This window comes from Pavona decussata, unplaced genomic scaffold (genome assembly GCF_977016875.1).
Source record: "Pavona decussata unplaced genomic scaffold, jaPavDecu1.1 SCAFFOLD_124, whole genome shotgun sequence".
NCBI lineage: Eukaryota > Metazoa > Cnidaria > Anthozoa > Scleractinia > Agariciidae > Pavona > Pavona decussata.
In genome coordinates this window covers 486,273-513,545 of record NW_028145538.1, presented here as the reverse complement: position 1 = coordinate 513,545, position 27,273 = coordinate 486,273, and the positions used below count along the sequence as shown (strand labels likewise).

Sequence of the window (27,273 nt, the reverse complement as noted above, 5' to 3'; positions counted from 1 at the left end):
AACACAGCTTTTACCCTCATCTATGCATATGCTTGTATTCAAATGCCCCTTTCTGCGACAAATCGCGCTCCTTTGTTTCGCGTTCGCGGGCTTTACTGCAAATAAAACAATATTTGGCCAATTTCGCGGTCGTGTTTGAATTTCGTGCGTTCGACCCCAGAACTTTAGCCGAGAACTAACTTTAGAAAAGCACTGTGACCGCATGTTGTCCAACCCGCTCCGTTCGTTTGCGTTGGAGGGAAAGAAAAAATATTTTCATAGCTAGTCACCCGAGGAATTATTTTAATGTGCTTTTTTATTTCTTCAAAAGGAAAATAAAGGAAATATTATTATCTCTTCTCTTCGATCTGAAGTTATATACAAGTTGTAGCTTCTCATCAAGATATGATTACGGAGCTCCGCAATACTAACTAATATTAACACGGTACACAGACGAGTTTGAAATTCATACAAACGTGCATTAATCCTACAAAGCAATTCAAACATGCAACGAAACAAACATCAAAAGTTCAAAAAGTATGATCTAGCGAGCAATGAATGCATTCGTGAACATTTCACGTTCAACACGGGCGTTTTGACAAAACAGCTTGGCTTGGCAAGAAATTTTTTTCTGAGATACAGTCTAAACGTGTATTGACAATACACGCGTCATTTCAATTAACTTCGGTCCAGTTCTCAGCAGAATTATTCACATCAAATATCCAAGGAGACAGTTTGCGAGTTTCTTAAATAACTCATCGGCCCGATTTATAAATTTTGCTCTACTTAACTTATATAAATGAGTTACCCGTGAGAAAAATGGTCTCGGGATTATTTTCCTCTCTCTGGCGTCGTCAGCCAAGGTATCTTGACTCTCGAGTTGAAAGTCGAGTCAAGTAATAACTTTTTCTCCTCTCTTGTGTTATCTCTCTCTACAAACGATCGAGACACGAGTCGTGTAGCAAAATACAGAATGAATTTACCGTGTTTGCGGTAGAAATGAGCTGAAGGCCGAACTAATTCCATCATGGTAAGTGAGTTAATGGAATTGTCCCACTCACGCCCGAAACGTTAGAAATGCTGGCCGCAGGTACACCGCTATGAACAGGCAAACTGCTCGCCACAGAGCCTTGCTCCTGCCACTGGCTGTACCGAGTTGGTTGGACATGGCTTCCTGTGACCTGATGGTGATTCGCGTTCGGAGCAGCGCTCTCTCCAGGAAGATAAGTATTTATCATATCACCCAGTTGATCCGTGCAGCTTCGACCGCGGCCAGCTTGTGAGCCAGGACTCGGCATTTCTTGTTTAATGTTTGGTAGAAGGACCTGATTGCTAGGTTGCGAGTATGACAACGGAGTAATCGAGTTCATCGATTGAGTCCCATTCATGGTGTACACTTGGCCCTGTGTTGACACGGCGGGATAAATCTGACTGCCTCCCATGGACGTATATCCCGAGTGGTGCAGGCCATTCGATGGTTGGAGCTGTGTAGGGGTATGTGGTGAGAGCGGATGACCAGCGTACATATTACTATAGGGATCATTCATTTGGCTATAGGTAGTGATAGGACCATAACTGAAACCGTTCATTTGGGCAAAATGTTCCGCCGGATTTTGCGCCACTGATCGTTGCACGGGCGGCCCGCCTTGTGCACCAAGCATCGACAAAGTATACTTGTTGTCCTTCTTGAGCAAAGTTTTGCTCTTTCGCCGCGGTCTGTACTTGTAGTCCGGGTGGTCCTTCATGTGAACTGCTCGCAATCTCTTCGCTTCGTCCACATACGGCCGCTTTTCAGCGTCCGATAGCTGTTTCCACTCCGCTCCTAAACGCTTCGAGATCTCGGAATTATGCATCTTGGGATTTTCCTGTGCCATGCGGCGGCGCCGCTCTCGACTCCAAACCATAAATGCATTCATGGGCCGCTTAACTCGCTCTGGACTGCACTTTCCATTACTCTCCCCGTTCGCGTTCGTGCCCGTATTCGGCGACGGCGTTAGAATTGTAGTCGTCGACATGGCGCAATCGAACGAGACAAATTCAAATAAAATTACCTTTTAGTTGGCGGTCACGAAATTTTCCACGACAAATTTCTGACGGTTTGTCGAGAGTTCGTTTGTCGTTCTGTCGAGGTACGCTCTCAAAATCTCGTCACACGCGTATGAAGACCACACGTTATTTTTGACTCTCACCTCCTCGATTCCATGTGTTATTGATTGGCAGAAAGCGAGCTCGCACGAATTAGCCAATCAGCTTTCAGCCAATGACACACTTGATAAATGAACCTTTGGTTGCGTTACTCACGTCAAGTCTTTTGACAGGCCGACAGCCAATGTGACAAGCTGTTGGCGCGCTTGTCAAAGGGGGCGGGATCCGACGTTTTGATTCCGAGATCTGACCGGCCCGTCGACAAATCAGCTAGTGTCATGCACTCGTCAGCTGGTCCAATTAAGCCTTAATCACCCGAACCTAAGGAAATGAGCTGTCATCTGTCCGAACATGGAAATTAGCTCGGATTTAGCAGGTGCTGTGATATGGCGCTTGACCGATTGACCGCCACTGTCGTGTCTCTTTCTGCACGTGCGATAGTCACCTGATTTCGGCTCATTCTCCTTTGTGCGGCGCCAGTTGCCGCGGCAACGCACGACCTAATTAACGCTGGCTGCGACACGATTGGCCGATCGGCAGTGGGTACCAATTAATTAGTCTCTCGCGCCAAAAATAATTACTCTGAGTTTTGGTATTGGGTCTAACGATATATCAGTAACAAAAAACATACCGAGGTTGTGCGCTGAACTGATCTCGCGATTACCTAACGGTTTCTGAGATCTGATTTGCAATTTACCTTTGAAAGAATCGAGAATTTTTTCGTGCAACCTCCAGAAGCTACTAGCTTGCCAAGGTTAGAAAATAAACCTCCCACAGTTAAGGTCACAACAAACTCTGTTACCACTTGCGGTCGTAGGAGTAATATTTATGCAAAATGCGATGGTGTTTGAGATGTACAAAAATAAAACTTAAAAACAAAACTGCAGGTTCGTTTTCCGTGATACACTTTGACACACAGACAAGGGGAAAAATTGAAAACTGCTGAAAATCAAATATGTATTTTTTTATTGAATGCAATAGAAAAATTTCCCATGCTAGCAAGGTGTTAATGTTGTATGTAAATACTATTCTTAGACAAAAATAACATCTTCGTAGCGCTAGAGTAACACAAATTATTTTACCCGATGGAATATCAAAATTTTTTTAAACACGCTTCGAAATCAGTGAGAATTATCCTCTACACGGGATGCGGTTTATCCCGCAAACCAGGTCATAAATTAGAAACGTGGTGTACACTGTTCGTTCGCCATTCTGTCTGTCAGGTATCTAAACCAATTCTCCTCGCGTAACGTAGGCGACAACAACGCATTTGTATTCAACCCGAAATTAATCTGAGGAGACGTAACTTTCCGATCTACAATGTTTACTTGCATGGTGGTCAACTCACGTTGGCGCGAAATTCTTGTGGAGCAGGGACAGAAAGCGCCTGACATCGACCGAAACAATTTCGTTCAAGCGGAGAACCTAAGGAACAAAGCAAAACACAAATCATGTCAGCCAAACATAGTGTGTGGCCAGGAGACATGGGAAAAGCATTAGATATGGGTCAATGGCCTTTTCTACACGTGCTGCTGAGAGAGTAATTAGCATCCATGTTATGTAAACTAATTAAAAAACACAGTTTCTGCTCTTGAAACGTCCACGAGCAGACCCAAGGGTTTCAATCAGCGCAAACTTTGATTGCAAATCGTCTCGTGGTAATTTTTGATCATAACCCAGCGCGATCGATGTTATGACAGATACGATATGTTTTAAGCTCGAAAACGCGTTCGAGAGAGCGTTTTTCGGGCAATCGCGTTTTCGCTTTGCAAAATGTTTACGAAATTCGATCGGAAATAGAGCGCATTTGCAGAGGATGTCACCATCCGAGAAGAGCAACTTTAGCAGTTCATTATCAAATTGTCGATTGAAATAGCGCGCACCACCCCAGAAGAAAAATATGTCCCCTACGGCTCGACAACAAAGGCAAATTTAGATAAGATCGCCAGCAATTTATCCCCTTGTCATCAGAAGTTTTAAATTAGATCTTGCTGTCCCGCCTACATGACTAAGTCTTCAAGATGAATAATTGATTAGCGTTGAAAGATTTTTGATCCGTAGAGACCAACGATACAATTTAGCTAGAAAGCGCCGAGTTGGCGATCGTTTTTAAACACTGCTAGTGCGAGCTGTATTATCGGGATAGGATTTTTTGCTATTCGTTTCAATGAAATAAAGTGAACATTATCGCGCAGCCCTCAAAACAAGGCTATCCTTGCGAAAGTGACTTCTTAAAAAGACCTCTCCTTGTCCTCAATCAAACGATCGAGAGGCTACAGACAAAGAAACTTTTGTGCAAGGTATGAAATATGCTCAAAGTTGATCAGAAAAGCTAGCGAGACGATTCGCGTGGCTGGAGACCATCTAAAGAGAAACAAACCATTAAAAGGTAGTTAAAATACCACACAATTTGGATCATTTTCACGTCGAAAACCACGGAAACAATCCATAAATCAAAACATTTAGCGACCAACAGAATGCAAAGGCTCTACCTCGTTTCGTCGTTATATCTGATAATTTTCGACGCGAACGCAAATCGTTTACACACTTCTCTATCTAGAAGATAAACAACGGCAAAGGGATTGGCATCACCACTTTCAATTTTCAATTGGAAAGAAATACAAAAGGCAATACTCACTTTGTACGAGCCAAAAGTTACAATTCTGCGGTGGAAAATTATTCACAAAGATCGACATTGCGGGAAAAGATGAATTGAAATCATTTGTGTCGTAAATCAAACAAGCAACTCAAGTGAAAAGAAATAATTTAAAGGGACGGGGCTGCACCATTGTCAAGTAAAGATAACGCTTTTATTTTCTTTCTATACGAAATTTGTCCTTTTTAAACGCAAAAAGAAAACCACCTCTCCTTTTGTGCTCTTTTCAACAGTGTACATCCTTTAGGCACGGCATTACAGTTATTTTAACGATAAACATCGCTTTAAAAAAATGCGCATTAGTGAATTCAACTATGGCCGGACAAAGGAAAGCGAGCCATTTCGCTATAAACATAACCGCTATCAATGAAGAGGAGTCAAAATGTTTTGTCCAAAGACTTCAACGGGAGGAAGTTGAACATACAGATGAATAATTTGAAGGGTATGTAAAAAAATTGTGAAGGGGTATATTGCTAAGACCAACAAGCTAACGAAACTCAACTGCCTCCTTCTAAACTCAGTATAATAATTAATTTAAACACAGAGAATAGTTTCATTTCTCTAAGTGTTGTTTTCATGCATTTGATTTTGGTTTTAAAGTAAAACTTTATCATTCAGACGACTTGTTTTGGTTGGCCCTCGCACCCTCGGGTGATATAGGATAATAGGAAAATGAAAAACACAAAACCTCTTTCCTCATACGAAACCTGCCTATATTAAATATCGCCTAATATAAAGATGTATACGAAAGCTCACGATTTAAAGTAGACACCCTTTAAAAATTATTTTACTGAGCATTCTAGGTATAACGGGAAAAAAAGGAATAACCTGCCCTCGCATAACGGTGGTCGAAAATTAATAGCATAACAGTTCTCGAAGGTAACATCTCATTTTGATATCTATTTTTTTCTCGCGTGCAAACTTTATCAGAAAACTTCATCACTGAGTTTCAAATTTTGAATACGGGTGTTAGCTACCCAAAGTTTTCCATGCTTGTGTAAACATGAGAGAGATAGTGAAAGACAACATTTCATATTATCTAAACATTGGAACAGCTGTCGGCATAAGCTAGCGAGCGGCGCAGAAAGAAATTAGTTTCAAGATTTGACCTTTAAGTTGCAAAATACAATCTATTCGCTAATCGTGAAAATTCGGTACAAAACACAACCTTGCTATGCAAAAGCTACGGTGAATAAAGAGGCTTTTTAAAACGAAGCGATCACTCTGGACAACAGTACTATTAACGACAGTTTTGATCGCAGAATTGTTAATGCTAGTTAGAGAACTAGCTTTTTCTACGGATTAGCTTTTTTATCGCCAAAGGGTGGCTTTATACGTAATGAAATCCACGCATATGGCTGTTAAGATACCCATCGGAGATTAAAAGAATCAGGTATTAATCAAAACGCAAAATCAACAATCACTAGAAGGAGGAATTTTACATAATCTTGAAACTCGAACCTTACAATATTTGCAGATCTAAGACTTACGTATCAAAACTTCACATTAAAATTACAGTAGTGATCTTGTGTTGATAACAATTTGATTTCAGTTGGTGCCCAAAACTGAAATAATGAAAGAGTACAAAACCTACACGAGTAGACGGAGCTTTGAAGCGCGCATTCACTCGTTTGTAGTACTGACACAAATTAATAAAGGCAACTAAAGTGTTTTTCTTTGCTGAAAGAACGGCAAAGTTTGAGGCATTTTAACCTTGGACTGTGGAATAAGCATGAAAAGGCCGCATCGAGGAATGGTTTTCAATTAATGTTATGTAAAGACTCCTTCAAAGTTAAAGGACGGTGCTCTATTGTAAACCAATTATTACAACTGAAATGTACAAAGCCCCCTGTCTAAACATACAAAACTAGGGTAATTGAGAAATTAAACGCCAAGGAAGTTGACGCGAATTTAGGCGAATTTTCACACTGGCAAATTTCTGATGCGAAGTTGAGATCAAAAACAAAATGCGATAGGAAGCGGGCTCGAAGATGTACTCCTCTGAGAATAAATTTTGTTTCAATCTTGGCCCAAAGCTGATTGAATTGAAGCGTATGATATGAAGCGGATGCTAGCTACGTGCAGGAAAACCGAAACGAGTTGTAGTTAATCCGTTGTAGGAACGATTATTTTCCGGACATGTTTCGTTACTGCGTCTGAGATTAAGAACGGCTTACTCTTGATAAAAATACAAAAGCAACCAATGCCAACATGTAGCTCAATAAAACCTAATACAACGATTGTTGTATTTTAGCCGCGAGCACTATAAACATGAACGACAACTCAGAATTGCTTCAAGAGAGCTCCTGACAATTAAGCTGACGCGAAAATGTGTAAATGTTAAATGTAGTGGTTCGATTTACCTAGAACAGTTGCGCCAAACTACAGGTCTCGCGTTTACTCTAAATTGCGCGCAGGAAATATCCACGAAAGTCAGGCATTGTGCGTAATTAAAAGCGATAGAATTGCTCTCCAAAGAGAAAACGTTCCTGTTTGAGAAGGTTGTTATTTAAACATCATATTCCATGCTTGAGATTAACGATCGATAACATTGTGCATACTGTTTTGGTTCGACAATTTCTTTCGAAAATATTCAACTACCTGTTTCAAGTTTTCAGCCCGCACTGAACTGATCAATATTACGAGCGAAAGAAACACATATCCTAGAAAGCCGTCCCGTACAAAGAACACATTCACTAAAGATAACATACAATAAAAACATTACAACAAGGTTGTAAGCAGTGTTATCACACTGCTTTTGAAATGATCATGATTTACCTACAAAAATATGAATAACCTCCGGTAAATTGCTTCAAATAGGCCATTATCCCACCACGGTGTCTATGCTTTCGTCCAAGACACAAGCCTACCAACACACTAAAAAAATCCTAAATTCCATGCAAAGTCTGGCGCGGGCGAGCGTCTTCAGAAAATCAAAAAATTGAATACGAAACTAAGGGACGCCAAAAGCGATCGAAGGATCAGCTATTTTTTCAAATACAAAAGCGCAATTGATTTTCGATTTTCAAAAGCTATTCAAGTCAGTCAAAGCTGACGACGAAAAGAAAATTTCCCCAGAGGATAAATTAACCCAAGCAAAGACAGCGAAATAAAATGGGTCTCGCGTCCTAGGACGGGATAGCGGCCGTAGCTGTTAGCAACAGGAATGATTTTTTCAAGGGAATACGATTCGTAAGAAATTGTACCTAGGAAATGTCTGAAACAATGTGATTCGAGGGAACAGACGAAAAATCGTTCAGGTGGTTATATTCTAAAAGGAAATATCAACATATTTTTTTTGCGTACGTCTTAACGGGTGCTTTCAACACAGCCGTATGCTAATTTCACAAGACCGGTATAAGGAAACATAATTGAAAAATCGTGCTTTATCTTCACATATCTTGTATTCTAACGGTTGATGTTCAAAACAGCCGATACAATCGTATATCGAGCCGAGAAAATTTTACGCCTGCAGCCTTAAAAGGAATCAACTTTAGTCTTTTAGGGAAAAGGATCTTATCGGAAATTAAATAAATTTTCAATGGTTTCACACTGGGCAAGGTGTAGAAACAACTCAGTTTTTCCAACGTACATCTGGGTAAACGTTTACCAATTCAGCGCCAAAATGTCGTGGAAATGCTTGGCCGACACTCGAGCTTGCAAACGAAAGTACAATCGCCCAAAACAACAAACCCGAAAACAAGTTTATCTTGGGCAAAGTGTATTTTGACACAAGACAAAGGCGCTCACACATGTCAAACCAACAGGGCAAAGCTTTGCTTAGTTTTAGCTTTAAGCGCCAGAGGGTAGCTCGCGAGCAGGTCTGATTCCGATCAATAAAGAAAAATTTTCCGATAACTCACTCAACTCAACTCTCCCTCCACTAATTACAATTTATTTCGTCAACTACTCGAGAGTTTCTCGGGCATCGTGTGAACAAAGAAAATATAAAAATATTAAGTCTATCGGCAAGGCAATAATAAGATTTCTATATACAAAACAGAGCCGGTCAGACTCAACAGATCCAAAGAGTGTTTTGCATGCAAAATAGCCGTGATTAATTAATATTCTCGAGTCGGATATTTGCCTCTATACGACCCTTTGTTGATAAAAATTCACCTTGGAAATAAAATCAAAGCGATTTGAAAACTAAATGGAATTTGCTCATCCGATGAATTTAGCAACGTGAAAGCTTCAGGCTATCTCACAACTCCAACACCAAACACTTTAACATTGACTTTGAAATATATGCTTTTAGCTCGTATCTAAGAGAATTGCTAAGTTATTATCCGCTAATAAAAGCGATGTTAATTGCGGTGAGTCCAGAAGACCTTTTAACTGAGCATAAAAATTTATAACGTTAGCCAACGCTTGTCATTAGTTTTGTCGCAATCGCGCCGCAAAATCGCCTGGCTAAAAAGCGATAAATTTTAACTGCCTTAAACCCACGAAACTACACGAAAAATAATAAGCCAAAAAATTGTCTTCAGCTAAGCAAATAATGGAAAGCATAGATGATCGACATTTCACTGGTAATAAACTTTTCACGGAATTGAGTTTTTAATGAGTAATTTTCTCGACTGGTGAACTTATGGAAGAAGATAATGCAAATTAAAGACGGCGATCTGCCCATCTTGAAAGGCAGAATATATTTAGTGTTCACTCAGGGAAATTTATAGCCAAAACAAAACAGGCACGTAAACGAACGCGGCGAAGTACTTCACGAAGTAATAAATTAGTTTGACTGCCTCGAGCATCTTTTATTTTCACAGCCCACGTCGAGAGTCTCGTTTTATGAAAGATTAATTGCCTGTCGCAGGCCGATATCAGACTCTAGCCATGTGTTAACGATGTGATAAAAGTGTTAGGATTGAGTTTCACTCAGATGTTAAGTAATTTTATTTAACCACACAAGCTGCAACAAAACGCTAAAACCAAACACATGACCCCCTCGGAAAATATCAATTTCTGCGCTAAAAACACGGTTAATGCGATCACGTATAACACGCGTGGTACGATCGATTTCAAGGAAAACCAGCCGCGCACAAACTGCGCGTTAAAAGGTGTATAAAATGAAACTTGCGGTGAAAGAAAATTAGTTTTCGAAACGAATGTACCTATAATGTACGCGCAGAACAATGAACAACAAGAAAACTGTTTGATGGAAATCAAATTCGTGCATGATTGAAAGAGAACTTACTCAACACGTTGTCTTGTTAGACGCCACGTGTTTCCTGGGCTAAATGTGGCCAGTTGCTCCAGACACGACCTGCGATGAGTCAAATCAACGCTCCGGCAAAATTCGTCCGAAGTTAGCGGCGTAAACGAGCGAGGATAAGCGATGCAAGGAGCTTAAAACAATCCTACAATTAGCAATAAATAATAACAAGATACCAGTTGGTGCGACTGGGAAAGCCAAATCGCTTGATTTATTTCAAAGAAAGCACGATAAACAAGCTATTCTGAGATTAAAACGCGTGAGAAAGACACAAAGACAGTCTCGTCACCGCTCCCAGCACCTGGGACAAACCGACACAATAGCAAACCCGTTTTCATTCTGCCGTACACGTGCGCGCGAAATCTACTCCCTTAAGATCCTGATACTGGTGTTTATTGCATGGTGAACAAGGCGATACAGTGGCGTGCAACTCCGCATTAAGTTCACTAACTTTACAATCGTATCCTTAGTCCTTAAAAAAATGTAAGGTCTTGAAAACACTCAGTTTTTTAGATTTAACAAGTATAAAAATTGACCAACAATCAAGGGCTTTGCGATGTGTTTTACTTCCACGGTAAATAAGAATCGTAGCTTGCAAAGACAAGTACACTACCTGCACAATTGTTCTCTTCGATCTCAAAAGAAATGTATGGTCTCGGCGGAAACTCAACATTTTTGCATGTAGCAAATATAAAAATTTGCACTCTCGAAGTATTTTCATGGGCGTTTTAATTTCACGACAAAAAAGAAAAAAATATAGAGTACAGACAAAGTAATAAATTCGCGACTTGTGGACCTGGAACTCAACACATCAAAAGAAGTTGGAGATCTTCGAAAACTGTCAACATCTTTGGCATTCGACAATACGAACCATATTTGCGAGAGGGACAGCATTTAAGTGCATATCACAATACAAAATAAAATTTCAAGCAAAAACGAGCACTGTTATTATTTTTTGACGCAGATGCGTGAAATATAATTTGTTTTAAAAACGCAAGATTTGCAATCCGGAGGAAGCAAGTCAAGTGTTGAAATTCTCAGGCTGTCGGAAAAGAAACCGTTTGCTCAAGGAACACTGCCGACGGAAATCAACAGAAAAAATAACACCGCTAGCAATTAATTTTGCAGAAAACTAAACTAACTTGGGATACTTACGAACCGACTTTTAACTGAAAAGATATTAGCGGTGCTAATTGAAATCTTAACACAATATTGAAAATTTCAATGTGGCAGCTCAAAATTATTAAACTCTCTCAACAAACATCATTGGATTAACGCGGGCACCTTTTCTGACATGATGGGTTTGTTTTTTTGAGACTGTCCATCGTGAGAAAGGACTGTTCACTTTATTAGCGCAAGTTAATTATCTTCGGCGACATCTCTTGATTAAACGAAAAAATCAAAACTTGAACTCTATTTGGCTCTCAAAATTGAAGAAATCAAATTAACGTTCCTGTTAAAATATTCACACGACACTGCAAGTTTAATTAAGATTTGTCATTCGTAAAGCCGTCCCAAACTACAATTCTTATTTTTAAAAACTATAATAGTTCAACGAATAAAACCATCCTTCATATCGAACTCGATCAGAGCCATGCTAAATTTTACTTTTCTCCATTTAAGAATTCAACAACCACAGCAACATTTTAATTAAAAAAATAAAAAAAGCGGGATATTTAAGGGGAAAAAACCGTACGGACTCTACCATGCGAATACACAAGTAGTTTAGAACATGAAAAACACAGAAAACACAACAAAAATAGCCCGGTTTTTTTTACTCAACGCAGTACGTTCGATAAGACAGTGGAATATTACTGGATAAGCGGATTAATATTTAAAATTTGTCATTCCTTTGTTTTGATCCCTAGGGCTATACGAGGGTTTATGGATTTTTGCATATACGGTTGGAATAAACCGATTCTCTGACAAATATGTTTAGAAAATACGAACGATTAAATTTCCTTTCAGTTCGCGCGGCTCTTTTTTAGCCGAAATTAAATCAAGTTTGGTTCAATTTTTGTTAAGTAACAACAAAAAGGATAAAGGAAAACAGCATTTAGGAGGACACGAAAATCGTGAAAACTCCGCAGTTAGAGCACAAAAATATTAAAGATTATTTTCCTTCCTTTGACATCTGTTTAAACAGATACGAAAAGCTGCACCACCGACAATGAAATTTTAGCTTTAAATTTCAAATCGTGAGTTGCCATTATCGTTTTAAATTAGTTATTATGAAGTTCCAAGCTTTCCCTCGCCAGTCTCGACGTAGCAACAAATAATGGAAAAGAAAAAAAAACGAATTCGAAATAACAAAATTCATCATCAACAGTTCTCAATTTTGCCGCGCGCTTCCTCTGGTTAACATGGCAACGCTTAAGGCCTTAGCCATGACATTCAAATCAGCCCTTGCGAAATATGGTCTTGCATAGCAAGTGTCCTTATTTCAACTCTGGACTCTTGATTCAGGCAATGAAATCGTAAAGTGCGACCTTTAAACAAAAGCTATCAAGAAGTTCTTCCTCCCACTCTGTCTTTTTATTACCATGCACGACGAAATTTGGAAATTTTAACTAGGCAATATTGCCAAAACGAGAAAACAAAATTGCGTGCGGGATCATTTGCAGGGTATTCTCCAGTCTTGGCAGGGTATCCACACCAAAACACGACGGCTAATGAAAGGCTAAGATCCTCAATACATTGACCCACACGAACACAAGTGGGAGGTCAAACGGAGATTTCAACTCTCGATTAGCTCCCGCAGTTTCATTGTTTGGTCTTATAAATTTTTATTTGCACTCTTAAAAACTTTCCCCTGGAACAAAACTACCACGGGTAATTTTAAATGATTACGTTTCCTCACTCGAAATCATTTCGTTATCAAGGTGAATTTAGTCGCATCTTGCCCTTCCTTGATAAAGCCTAATGCAGTGTCAATTTCATTTTGAAGTCCTAATAGCTCAATTTGCCTGCTCGATCGCCTAACATCTGATCTAAAAGTCGTGCTTCGAGAAACATGAACCCAATATTGCGAACGTGATTAAACCGTATTGCCGTTGCCAAACGCCAGACGCTTCAAGAGAGCCTCTCATTGTAAAGATCACACTTCAAGAAACTTGAAAAGCTGAGAGCTTCGTTTTCAAACTCGGACGATAATCGATTGTGACATGCGCCAGTTATGCCCATATATTCAACACGAAAAGAAGTTTGCCTTACCGGTGCATGCGGAATTTCCTCTCTTTTTCACGCAAAGAATCACCTCGTTTTACAAAAGCCAACAAAACCGTACGAGCGAGACAGAACGGGCGAAATAACACTTCTCAGAGAAGACACATCGTTTTACCCTGCCTGACACAAAGGCATTCGCATTTGAAATAATCGAAAAAGCTATTTTGTTGAAGAACACAAAATGCTTATTATGTTGTTTGATAGCGAATGACGTCCATTCAACAGAAGCATTGTGTAGCGTGTTTACTACCAGACAATAATACTTTAAACTGCTTTATATCAAGTGAATGGGCAGAAAAGAAAAACGACTACAAACATGCCTCGAGCGAACAATGGCCAGCGAGCTAATTGAAAGTTCGCAATATAAAGTTCCTTTTGTTAGAAATAATGTTCGGCGCATTTGGACGACAACTGAACAAAGGCGCGGATGAAAAGGAAAAAAAGACTATCTCCTCTTGCTATTGCGTATTTGCTAATGGCCTGACACCGAAATCTCCCAAAATTTTTATTTCTTTCGGTGTGATGTTTCAAGCCTTCACCACACCATGTGACAATTTATGAGAATGTCGAAGCTAAGTTGATCTAATTTCTTGTTATTTTCGTTTCAACTGAAAGCTTGCTTTTCCAATAAAAGTCCTTTTCCGCTGACAACAAATTTCCGTGGTGGTAATTTCGATTCGGTTGAAGAGACTAATCGCACGGAAGAAACAGGAAAATAAATCCAAATTCAAAAAAGCTTTTAAGGTAATTTGCGACTCTCTCAAAGAAGCTATTAAGGTTGAATACATCTGTGTTTGTTCACATTTGTCATAAGATCTATATTTAAAGGTTTTAAAGTACGTCATATTTGTAAGTAGCAAATGTTCTAAGCCTAAGTGCACATAGAAAATATGAACCTATGAATAATTTTAAGATTCTGTAAGCTGGGGATGGTCACCATTAGCATTGATCAGAGACACTTGCCAACTTGGTATTTTTGTACCCAATATGGCCTCAATATATGCTGAGAAAAGTTCGACACGACATTTTAAAGCCTTACGCTTACAAATAGGTCACAAGTCTAACCAACACTTTTCATCGAGAGACGGAGTTTGAATTAAAGATTTTCCGCAGACCTCGCCCATGGAAGCCAACGATTAAGACACGATTAAAAGATTTCCAATTCATTATGTACATCTCAGTAGCTGCACACTCTAGGATTTCCTCCGCACTAAAAAGATAGAAACTCGATGCACAACTTGTTAAACGTTTGGTCTGCCATAATTATATACAGTCCTCTCTTGATACAGTAAAATAAAGCGGCTTCCAAATATCGCTGATAAAAGACATGATCACGATAAGCTAAGCCTTGCCTTACATTTTCTGTATCATAAAGTTCCAAGTTTGAAGCGCAGAGTTCGCAGGGCACTTTAGAATATTTTCTGTGATACGATTTATGTCACCTTCAAATTTTCTATATTGCACAGTTCGACATTTTTAAGTTCATTAAATCTTAGCCACCGCAATATTTTTAATGTTTACAAACTTTTATGCTTCAGATGTCTCATCAAATTCAATCCTTTCAAGCCAAGTCATGTAATAATAAAAACATTGTCTTGAGTCACGAAGGAAGCTATGAGATCGACTTGCGAAACCTCCTCCCATTTGAATGGTCACACTTCAGGATTCTAACCTCAGACCTACTTGTACAGCGCAAAAGGTATCACAGGAAAGTACTACTCATCCTCAGACTCAAAACGTTAGAACCACACTGTACGGCATAATAAACAGCACCACAGGAAAGAACTGCTCAACAAGCTTTCATTTCAACGGTCACAGTTGAGAATTTTATGCACAAACGCAAATGTTAGGACCACTTCGTACAGCATAGTAAACAGCGCGTTAAGAACGTTCTGCCAAGTAGCTTTCATTTGAATGGTTACATTTGAAGACTGTATTCACTGACTCAAACGTTTGAGCCACACTAAATCTGTGTTTGGTCAAGGCTCCAGTGCTCTTTATCCTGTAAAAAGGCTCCCAAGTGGAACTCAGCTAAACTAGGCAATGCACAAATTCACGCAAGGCACTTCTTAAAACTAAACAAGTGAAAGAGAGGCCGAGTTTTCGAAACTTTAACATCTAAGAAAAAACGTGCTTTTCCAACAAGTTACATTTGAACCAGACAAACCATATCACTTTCCCATGGTTCGTAGCTTATTATAGAAGTGATTAAACTGTATCTTATATCCTCCCGTATTGTTATCGTAAACATGCTGTATTTTTTTTTTCAATCTTGAGATGAACGAATAAAGTTATCATTTATTATTTTTTGTTAAGGTCTCGAGTTTCGCTTTCTTTGTAGCTGGTCTGAAAACGTTCCATTTTCCAAAACGAGAGTAATATTGGACAAGACACCCTTCTAACTTTGCTGAACTCTTCAAAATTACTCCCTATAATAACAAAGCTTTAAAATCACTAAAATATGACTTTTATTACAATACAGCGAATTACAACTCTAGTCACGAAATTCCAGAAAAAGTCTGTTTTTCCAACTTAATTTCTTAACACAAACATTAAAAAATATTTCAAAATAAGAAACAACCCCCACATGATGCTAACAACAACTAATTTTAATTTTCCTCATAGATTAATCATAAATAACAAGGAGAGGAAAGACTGCACGAAAATAATGTTACTTTGAACTATTATAAAATTTACTGTGTAAATTAGTTTGGTGTCAAGTTCACAAAAATGTCAGCTATCAACCAAATTCGCATAATAATTTTCAATTTTATAATGCGTGTGCAAGCGACAGGAAATGGCAATATCTTTTCCTCTTGCCGGGGGGTAAGTCTATAAATGCAAGCTTCTTCCTTTATGACGTTGAAGAAAAAAGGAAAACTATTCAAGGACAACTCGCGTAAAACAAAATTATTGACAATTTATGTTAAAAACTCTCAGAGTATGACATTGTATTCAACACTGAGGCTACAGTACAGACACTACTACACCACAGTACTGTTTAAGGCAAAAGAGACCTACCAAAAGAAGGAAGGATGCACTATTTCATCTCATGAACTTACGCGCTTCCATGTGCGTCATTACACAAAAACCCACGCGTTTGACGTGCGCTAGGCTTGATGACTGGCCATTGCGTAAACGCTTTCCCTATTTCAGACCAAAATATGTAATTTTCCGGTACCGTTTTTCGGACCTTGGTTTCTACAATCCACAATCCATACCTGTTTCTGTAAAATTCATAACCGATTTTAGACTTTCAGAATAAAATGATTCAAATCTATACCGTATTTCAGATCATAACGGATTAAAAACCATACCCTTTGGGACCACTTTCCCCCTTCCCCCCGTCCCCGGGTGAAAACATTAGGTACGGCATTTGTTACAAGAATGTGCACTTAACATACATACACATGTGTGTTAAGATACTACGAGCAGTGACTAGGTTGATGGAACAAAAAATCTTGACTAACGAACACTCTGAACGTATGTCTTTACTTTCAGTCTAAACGCAAAGTCCTTGAGCCAAAAATATTCCTACCGGACGTCCTTCTCTTTTGGAAAATAACGGCGACAAACGGAAAGAGCTGTAGCAATAAACATACTGCATTACAAGAGACTGACGCAAACGAAAACCATTTTATAATAATTTGATAACAACTAGAAGCTAAATGCATCAAGAGCTTGGCATTTCAGTCCCGGCTGCATGGGACACAACCTTCAACACGGCATGAATACATGTGAGAAATGCTTCACGGTCAGTACAAAATATAGGAATATATTTTCCATGTTCTTTCAGACCTGACTACAAGATGCTGTACCCAATTTCAGGATCTAGAATATGTGCATAGGTATGGGTCCATATAGGTCTTTAATTGCTTGATATCTTGGTTTTGTTGGAAAACATTGACAAAGAGCTCAATTTTATTCCCTCTTGCAGTTCCCCATTGAAATGAAACTCTACTACAGACCCCAAAAAGCAAAATTTACGACCATATATTTCAGACTAAAATAGCTCTAAAGCACTCCCCTTTGGGCAAAGCTCAGCTAAATATAAAAAGGCATAACAGGATAATGATTCTGCGGTCAGCAAAAAGGTATCATAAGAAAGATCACCCAACCATACAAACCACTCTTAACCTTTCCTTGCGATTCTAGACTCAAACGTTCAGTCCGATGTAGGCAGCTCTAGCGTTTCGTCTAAGGATAAAACCCTAATTTGTGACCATTCATTTTACAGTTGTTGAGCAGTAGTAAGTTTGCTGCAGTGTGTTCATTGTACTGTACAAGGCGGTTCGAACTGCTAAGCAAAAGAAGAGATCCTTAAGTGCGACCAACGAAAATGGCAACTGTCTATTTTGTAATCTACTGCAGTGAATTATCTGTGAGATGATTGCAGGTTTTGATTCTCTGTAAGAAATCAGCCACTGGCCGGTACTATTATATAGTGATGGTTTTTCCTTAATTTCTTGCCCCGCAGAAATGAATATTTACTAAATGTGTACTTTGTGAAGTCAGGCGTGGAAGATTAGTCTATTCAAAGCCCATGCAGTGATTTACACCCATTAGTTCCTACCAGATCAACATATTGGTTTTTCAGCGACGTTTGCTAGTGGGTTACCGCCAGTGTGTAAAATAAACAGCACGTTCAAAAAAACCTACCCACGAGAAGATAGCCACTGTACCAATACGCCGCATTGCTCGAAATTAACGACCGATATTACAGTACCTACGATCTCTGGCACGTGAACAAACGCACACAACAGTGCAAGAACCTTCCGGACGATAACTCGGAATAAGGGAGCCGAGTTTTTCCCCGAAAGTTTTCTCGGAAAGTTTCAGTTTTTATCCGAAATAGTTAAAGGCTTTTTTTTTTTTGTTCTTTGAAATGCGAAACGAATAACGATGACATGATTTTATAAAAATGAACGCCAATATTAGTAGTTATTTACTGCACGTACATTAAATATGTCAGTGTCGATGGCACATCTCGAAAAATAAACATGCAATATTTCGGTATCTAAGATATTACCCACAAGAGCGGACAAACGTTTTTCACAACATGTAACACGCAATGAGCAGTTTTAGAACACAGGAACTGCAGCTGAAAATTTTCCTAACCCTTTTATTTTGTATTTCAACTGCTTACACTTCTTGTCGCTCACTAAAAGCAGCGAAAAAAGACCCAAGTAACGTGCGGCACATTATTTGACAAAAAAATGCGCGCGATATTTGTTGTTGATTTTGTTATTCACCGCACGTGCGTTAAATATTTCTTAATCTAAAGAATGACGCACGCTAAACCATTAAAGCGTATATTAACAAGAAAATTATTGCGATATATTTTACCAGCTGCCAGATTTAGCGCAAGATTGGTTAATGAACAGTGCCACACAACGGTCAGTTCTTTTATCGGCGATAAATCACTGTTATCGCACTGTTATTGCACGAGCGTAAAAAACAATCCTCTTTACAAACGCACGCGCACTGTAATCACGCAAATTGACACTGAATGATAGCTCCTTAATTAAGTCGCGCGACCGGAATTTATTAACATTTAAATTAAAATGGCTTTCTTTATGCACATTCCATACGGTGTTAATTCAGAAAACTATAAAAGACCTTTAAATGTCCTGTGAAAAAGGTGTATTGTCTAAAACGCACAAAGAGACTGACCTTCACAGTCTGAAAAACTTCAAAAGCGGCATTCAGGTATAGAAATATTGCACACACTACTGCATAACCGTGAAAAAATTGAAAATTGTTGTTAAATAGTTGCGCACGAAAAAATGCGGATTGAATAGCTCATCAACGGCACGAATCGGTAAACAAAGAAAAAAAATGGAAGTATGTGAAAGAAATGTGATGTCATGTCATAAGCCTGGCCCCAGTTGTTCAAAGGCCGGATAACTTTATCCGCTGGATAAGGCACTCTTCAGCGTCTAAAATATACTTCACGTTAAATGTTGTCCAAGGTTTTCGTACACTCCCCAACTAAGCAGTAGTTAGAGTGTGCATATTCGCTTGTGCACGAGGAAATACTGAAATCTTTGCACTGATTGAAACTGTCGGCTAGTGACTTATCCACTGGATAAAGTTATCCGGCCTTTGAACAACTGAGGCCTGGTGAATAAATGACAAAGGTGTTTTTTCAGTCAGTGACACAAGCATACTCGGAAAAGAAAGGTTGATAGTTCAATGGCCTTGGCTACCACGAGTCTCTTGTAGCTCAGTGGTAGAGCATCCGTATTAGAAATCGGAAGGTCTTAGGTTCGACTCCTTTGGTAGAACTCGGATTTGCTTTTACCGAGTGTGCCTGTGAAACTGACTGAAAAATACATCTATCAAACTGGGAGTAATAAGAGCGTGAAAAGAAATCATAGCAACGATCTTCCTCGAAGCAACTGCACGAACTAAATCCTAGGCGAAACTCCTGACTTGCGCATGCGCGATTGAAAACTAACTTTACATAACGGTTTATGAGCGCCATAAACTCAACAAATTTTGATTTCTATATAACAATTCGACGCTAAACTCCTAATGTCTAGTAGCGATGGGTGAAGCCTCGAGCCGACAGTCAAAGTCGATAGAAGGGCCGCGCACCATTTGCAACATCTTACATGGTTGGTCAAGAGGATAAAAGTACGAACAACGGAACAATGCTCCCAACCCTAAAAATTCAGCTGCAGGTTGTCAGGATCCAGTAAAAATGGAGATTTTGAAGCGTGCAGGTCTACTGCGACAGAAAGAGAGTGCCAGCCGCCAAACTGTTTGGTGACAACCCAGTAACCGATCTATTCAATAATGAAATTGGACAGAAATGGTTTTTTTCTAGCTGGGTGGTTTGAGAGTTTGGCAACTTTCCTCGGACGCGCTCCCAGAACAGTCGATCAAAAATCAGATCACCCTTTTGAAGCCAATCGGGTTATCCTAGTACATGAACATGCTAGTTGATGAGGGCGCAGTTCGAATCAACTAGCATAGCAAAAAATCTAATTGTTGAGTACAAATCTTGATAGATAACAATTTCAAAGAAATCAATGAAAAGTTTTAATAAATCATTATGTTTATACGGTTATGCACATATACCATCAGCTCTTAACCTAATCCTTTTTCGGATCAATATTTCTTTGGTAAGCAATTTAAGACCTAACTCCTGAAAATGTTCTCCTTCAAGGCCAAATGAACGGTTAAAAAGAGAAAAAAAAAAGCAAACGAACAAAACACCATTCCCTATTTCACATTTACGGCTAAAAAATTATACCCTACAAAGATTATTTTCAAGGTTTCAAAAAGGTGATTACTACTGAATATAAAACTGCTAGTTGCTCCCGCGCTGGATACATGAAGTCATTTCTCCCCACATATTAGATGTAAGACTGTAATGGAGTTTAAATTACACATGAACAGTGGTTAAAAGGAATTGTAAAACTAACCGGTTCTCGTTGGTGTTTTAGTTCCAATAATTCTTCAAGGTTTAAATGGACCTCGTGATTCGTAAGAACATCACCTGTAGCAGAGACAGAGCAATGGAGTGTTAACAAGTAAAGCGGCTTAACACTTGCGATGACTTACAATTACCTAAGTAGACCTCAAAGTAAGATTATTTAATAAGCCCGCCTTCTATAAAACGCCCCCTCCGTCATTTCCATGTAAGGGGGTGTTGACATGTGAAAACTAGCACCGGTGCGGGTTTCATACCTGTATGACATTGTGATTTCATATCGCGTTTACATGAAGGGACACTTCATGCCGGCCGACGTGTCTTAAAATAAACAAATTCGTGATTGTGAGAAAACTACGCACTACCCATCCCAGACGCCAGGGAGAGTGATTTCAAGCCGGAACGAACAGTGGTACCGCGTTTACATGACATCGGAATGAGTTTTCGTACCAGAATGAAAATCTCGCTCCGGTACAGTTACCGGGGTGAACTCGCACCGGTATGACTCGCTCCGGTATGCGATTTTGTGCTGGTATTGTGTAAAAGAATTCAGAGCTGGTGGAGAGAACCGGAGTGAACTCGGGCCGAGTGAAAGTCGCGCCGGTATCATGTAAACACACCCTAAGAAAACACAGAAAATTTATTTCAAAACTCGGCGCACCGTTGGTCAATACATCAGTCCCACTGTTTATAAAAACTTGGTCTTCGATGTGCAAGGATATTATCGTGCCAAAGTGAGAATGGCATCGCAAATTACAGACAGTCCTACACTCAACGTCTTCCAAGTTTGGTGAGAATATAAAGTATACATGAAGCAAAATCAATGGGCAAGCAGCAGCCAAGGCCAGATGCCTTGTCCTAGGTATGACTCATCCATCAGGTAGAGACAATAAGCCCGGGGGAGGGGGAGAGGGACTCCCATATAAACGTGACTGGGGTGATCGTCGGAAATTTTGAAAAGAATCCCGAAAAGGTACTAGAATTCTACTTTGTGGGCGTGGTCTGAACAATTGTTTACCCCTAATTATAAGAGGGAGTCACGAATGAGACATTAAATTAAAATCAAATCGCCTGACATTTACTTTCTCTCACATTTTCCGGCTCAATATTCTCAAAGGTACCACCATACCTCTGACAGAAGTTATTTTGGATGTCAACACCCTAAGGCAAACAATGAAATTTAACCCCTAAAAGGTACGGCGATCACCCCGTCACTTTTCTATGGGAGTCCCCCCGCCCCTCAGGGCAATAAGGTGAAGTCACACAGACGGTCTATGTAATTAGACAGGATACAAGGGTTAGGAAAAGAAAAGACAAATTAAGTGAGATGCCATTACCTCTGTTTTTAAGGAACACTTGGTACACACCAGACTGTGACGAGGCGATTGTTATTGTCAAATCAGATTTTCTGTGAAGCACAAATCCAAATCAAAGTAAATCATATGTTCTGATGATGATTACGGAAGTTAAAAGTCGCATTTCAGTCGCATGTTCTGATGCGACTGAATTGCGGTCGCGTTCAATGCATCAAATTTCAGTCGCGTCAGTTGTTATACAAGCCCCCCCCCCCCCTTCCCTGTCCCCTCTCCCTCCCCCCCCCAAAAAAGCAGCAAAACACGCCCGGCGTTAGTCAGCCCTGTAACCGCACTGTCGACAAGTAGTATACTTAATTCTGAAAGGTGTCTGCCAAACCCCCACCACCACCACCACCAATAATGGGCCAATACACAATTCTATTCACTGAAATGCATTACATAAAGGACGGTGCCTCCTGAAACAAACTGCGTTTTCAAATCGCCATAGCGATTTTTGCTGTCACTTTGTTTGCACGGCAATTCAATTGTAATTTCCATGCGACAAGAGAAAGGCACGCGCCATGTAAACACAGAGCGCGGTGAGGCATCCACCCTTCACCTGCCTCCAATGGAAGCAGGAGCCTAACTTGTACACATTTCAAAATCGTACTTACAAATCGCTCGAAGTGACAAGAAATAGCTGCAAAATATCGCTGTCAAAATTGCATAAAAAGTAATCTGTTTGAACAATCTTTCACATGGACAATTGGAATTGGAAATCGTGGTTTAACGATTCCATCTAACTATTCTCCAAAATCTGATAAAGAATCGCCTGAGTAAGGAGTCGCTGGGTTGACAAAACCCACCTTTTTTCAGGTAATCTCTGACTTTCTACGTGCATAATCACTCCTTCCTTTTCAAGTTGACAAAAACTGAAGTCTATCGACGACGATGTAGTCCTTTCGCAGGGACAAGGCAGGTCAGCTTTCTGCAGTATAGGTGTAAAACAGAACTCAACGATCAGTACTATATTATATATAAGAATGAAGGCCACGCTGAAACAGGAAACAAAATTTGCAAAAACATTGCTGCGTAGCGATATTTTCTAGTTTACCGCATGAAACTCCGTCATGTCGAATGAGGAAGCAACAATTTTAAATTACTTCTTGGTTAATCGCGCAAAAATCATGCGTAGAGGAAGCAAAATGTTTTGCGTCTCGGAAGAAATAAAATGTTTTGAATCAAGTCAACCCCACATCTGCTTCCGAAACAAGTGTATCTGAGTTTAGGCCACGTTAAAAGAAACAGCAATTCCGTAATGGTGTTTCGAATTTAAGCGAGGGGCCCGTGTATCGAATGATCCGATACCCTATCGGGTACGAAAACTATTTCATAAGCACAATCATGATGTTCCTCACAAGATGGCCAATTGTTATTGATCTTGAAATCTTTATAGTTTTAAAACTAAAAATAATGAATTTTAAAAAACGGATTGAAGAAAAACGTATCGTGCCTGGGAAGTAGTCCACAGATAAATAAAGAAGCCTTTTTTAAATCAGTGAATACGTAGGATGAGATGCAAGGGCGACTGTCATTACCACTACCGGTCCACATAGTATCTCAACCACCCATAAAAACCAAGATGAAAGAACAATGTGATGCCTTTTTCAGAAGGCCAGTCCTCAAGTAGTACCAACACTGATGTTATGTACAGTCAGCCTCATCTAGCTGAGTTCTCAGTTCTGGTGTGGCTGGAGATTCGAACCACGTTTTTCCGCTCTGCAGTCTGGTGCACTTCCCACAGAGCTAACCCGGAGGTAGTTAGTTCTAGGAGTATCAGAGACCAATGACGCAAAACAAAGGACACAAAAGACGGAGCCAGAACAGGAACAAATCACAACACCTTGCAAGCAAAGGAAATAAAATGGACTCTGGTATACTAGGCGGCTTAAAAGTCGACTTGCCTTTGATGGGGCTGTGACTGCTTTTGATCTAACTTCATTCAAATATACTGCAACAAAAACAAACAAAAACTATGGTGATTGTAGTTCTTTTCTTTCAAAATAATAAGAATTGCCATAGACTGCGAGAAGCTGTGTTGTTTTGTTTAAAGAGAGTGAGGTAGGTTGTACGATTCTGGATTCTCCCACTGTCTCCCCACTCCTCTTTGAAGAAAAATATTACAAACGTTTTGGATATCCATTCCTATAAGACCAGATCACCTTCCGCCGGAAATCTATTCGATAATATACGGTAAATAATTCGATATTAGAAATGCAGCGTAATTCCAAGTCTAAAGTTGGAGTAAGATTAATTGAATGCAATGCCTAAGAATGTAAAAAGTTCAAATAAAAAAAGAAAGATAGGCCTCTTGATCCATCTTCTTCCATGAATATTAAGACATTGTTTTCCTTTTAACGAGTACCTTAGTTGACAGCTAAATAAGTTGCGAAAAACAGTACTGAACCTTAAAATGTCCTACAAATCATAAAAATTCCAGCACTGTCAAAGAAAAAAATACTAAAGAAACCAACACTATACCTTTGTAAACAAGCAGCTGATCCTTGAGATAGGACTCTTGCTTACGCAGCGTCTAAAATGAAATTATGTCTTTAATGGGTACACTTGTCATCCATCTAACTATCCTCTATCCTCTGCCACATAAAAAGATCTTCACTTCTTCTCTGAATGGGACGGTTGTCTAGAACAGGGTCACCCAACCATTTTTTGCTTGTACCCATATTAACTGCGGTCAAACGTCCGTTAAATGTAAGGCTTTTACACGGAGACCTCAAAGATGATAATTTGTTTTTGTGAGTCTGTACTGAGTTTACTAAATGATTCTTACAATTTATTAAAAAAGTTTCAAGTCTCTGTTTAAGTGAAGTATGTGGAGACTGGTTGGCACTGTTTGTGTTTGTTTGTCTGTTTTGAACGTGAAATGGCTCCCGAAACCGCTTTTTTAGTATATCAATAAATGATTTTGTAAACTCACATAATTACCAAAAAAATAAAAACCTATCTTCCAAGGACTTTTCTTATGTTTTATGTTTGACCGAGGTCAAAGACACCACGGTCCAGTTGTTCCAAGCCCGGTTAAAGTAATTCTGGTTAACGTGAACTTTGATTTGAAATCAATTAATAATCAATGAAGATTCTTCAAAAAGACTTGTTCCTTAGTTTTGCCTTTAACACTTCTTTGCCACTAGCTTAATAATATCTTTTGAAAACATTTTCAATGAGCAAGATGGAAACCTTGGTTAACTTTTAATCAGGGATTAGCGTTAATCAGCTTTCAAACAACCTAGGCTGGGACCGGATGGGAGAGAAAAATTAATGTGGAGTAAAATTTCTTGTCTAAGGAAACAACGGCCACACCTACACACACCTCTCAATGTGCCTAATACAAAGGGAGTTAGCAGAATGCTTTACAGACTGGCATTACAGACCTGCAAGACATTTTGAAGACTCTTGACTTTTGGTGCCAGTTTGAAGTATCGGTCCAGTTTGAGCTGCACTTCCTGTCAAAAAAAGAATCAGAGAGAAAGCACTTATTGTTACACAAAAAGCATCAGGTTAACCCTTTCGGCCCTAACAATAATCAGCATCAAATTTCTCCTTGTTATAACAATGCTTATTTAACCCCGGATCATATGATCACCCAACGTGAATTTTCTTCATATTTTGAAAACTTCTCTCTAGTACTTTTATAAGAAAAGTATGGGGACATGACAGGAGAATTTGTTCTTTGATATTAGGAGTTAAAGGGTTAAATCACCCATAGGACACCCTCATGGTCAGTATTTAACTCAGTTTATATTGTGGAAAGCAAACAGTATTACCACTTCCCCCCCCCCCCCCCCCCACCCCATCCCAGATAGTTCATTACAGGGTCAGGTTTATTAATTTCAGCCTGAGACACTTTGACTCATGACTAAGTACAAGCCAAATATAACGTTTTGTGTGACATATTTCCACTACCCAATACTATGAATAGGCCGCAATTTCCGAGTTTCTTTGAACTTCACTATATAAGCGAGGCTTAATTCATACAAAACGTTTTCCATCAAAACGAGTTTTGTTTGTATATGAATAAAAACTAATTTTCAAAATAAAAGCTATGCATGAAGCCTTGCTTCCATAAAGAGGTTCAAAGCAACTCGGAAATGAACTATTTCTAAAATGATCTGCTCTCAGTTGGCTTGATAGCTCAGTTGGTAGAGCACTACACCAGCATCCTGTTCAAGCCTGACTATTAATTTTTTTCAGGCTTTCGTTTTGCAGCTACTTAAGTTGCGTACATTAATGTGATGGTATCTCACTTATTATCACTAAAGACATTCCCCCACATTATGCTCTCAAAGACCTCAAGAATCAAGGATTTTTTCCCCAATGAATGCATTCATGAGCAATTCTTGCTGTGCAGTATAAAGCTAAAATACCTGTTTAATTTCCTGGAAGAAAACTGGATCTCTAGAAAGCATGCCTTTCAACTCAGGATGGGCTTTGTATTTCTGATAAATATAACCCGCAATTTTGGACTTTTGCTCTTCCAATCTTTTGCGGTGTTCCTGTGTGCGCTTGCCACATTTTTCCTCTCCGCTGTTTTGGCGACTGGCAGGTACAAAATGAGCTCTGGTGACAACGTCCAGAAGTGAATTTTCTTCCATCAGTTTAATATCCTAGAAAAAGACCAAAAAAAAAATCTGGATAGAGTTGAAAAATTAAACAAATTTATCAAGTGTCTTTGGTCTTTGAGGAAAGAAGAAAACTGGGGTGGCCTGGGAAAAGCACTTCACACTGGAAAGCACTTTCAGGTATCTGGTAAAGAACGATTTTAAATAATTATAATCATGTTTGCAAAAGGCATTTAATAGTCAAACCTCTTTGTAATAATGGTATGGTACTATAGTGGGACATGGAAAAGCTGGACTGGATGATAATAGAGATGGTAAACTAAATGAAGATTCACAAAATTAATGGTACAGGACGCGGTCAATTGACAGGGAAGAGTCTGGACTGGGCGACAACAGAGACAGCCACCTTCAGGAGTAAAGATTTGACAGACCTTTTTGACATTTTCATGACTTCATGTTTGACAGAATTATTTGTGTTTTAGTGAGAATTTAGGGTAGGGGACACCTTGTGATGTCTATCATACAGCTCATGCATATCATTAGCATGCATTTCTGGAGATATCTTGGAAGATTCACAAAATTATTGGAACATACATGCAGCCTTCCTTGATAAAAATTTGTGTGCAATGTTTGATGCACTAGTGCAAATTTTATGCACTGGTTAATATATCTTATAT

General features: G+C 39.3%; 2 protein-coding genes across 2 annotated transcripts in view; both read right to left on the bottom strand.

The window, feature by feature from the left end:
- Positions 1-277: 277 nt before the first annotated feature.
- On the bottom strand, positions 278-2,922 carry LOC146469333 (transcription factor Sox-3-like). The gene has a single exon (XM_085123362.1). The coding sequence runs from the start codon at positions 1,992-1,994 to the stop codon at positions 1,005-1,007; it is 990 nt and encodes a 329-aa protein (XP_084979488.1). The 5' UTR covers positions 1,995-2,922; the 3' UTR covers positions 278-1,004.
- Positions 2,923-3,067: 145 nt separating this feature from the next.
- The window catches only part of LOC146469332 (uncharacterized), a 45,738-nt gene continuing 21,532 nt past the window's right edge, over positions 3,068-27,273 (bottom strand). Inside the window, exons 19-26 of the mRNA XM_085123360.1 lie at positions 26,402-26,641; positions 25,409-25,480; positions 24,501-24,552; positions 23,920-23,970; positions 22,826-22,943; positions 22,002-22,072; positions 20,657-20,730; positions 3,068-3,549 (exon numbers count right to left, since the gene is read on the bottom strand). Coding sequence (XP_084979486.1) covers positions 3,469-3,549; positions 20,657-20,730; positions 22,002-22,072; positions 22,826-22,943; positions 23,920-23,970; positions 24,501-24,552; positions 25,409-25,480; positions 26,402-26,641 — 759 coding nt within the window. The 3' untranslated portion in view covers positions 3,068-3,468. The remainder of the gene's footprint in view (positions 3,550-20,656; positions 20,731-22,001; positions 22,073-22,825; positions 22,944-23,919; positions 23,971-24,500; positions 24,553-25,408; positions 25,481-26,401; positions 26,642-27,273) is intronic.

What these genes read in the sequence shown, in the direction of transcription:
- LOC146469333 (XM_085123362.1), bottom strand. Translation starts at nt 1,994, where the DNA reads ATGTCGACGACTACAATTCTAACGCCGTCGCCGAATACGGGCACGAAC.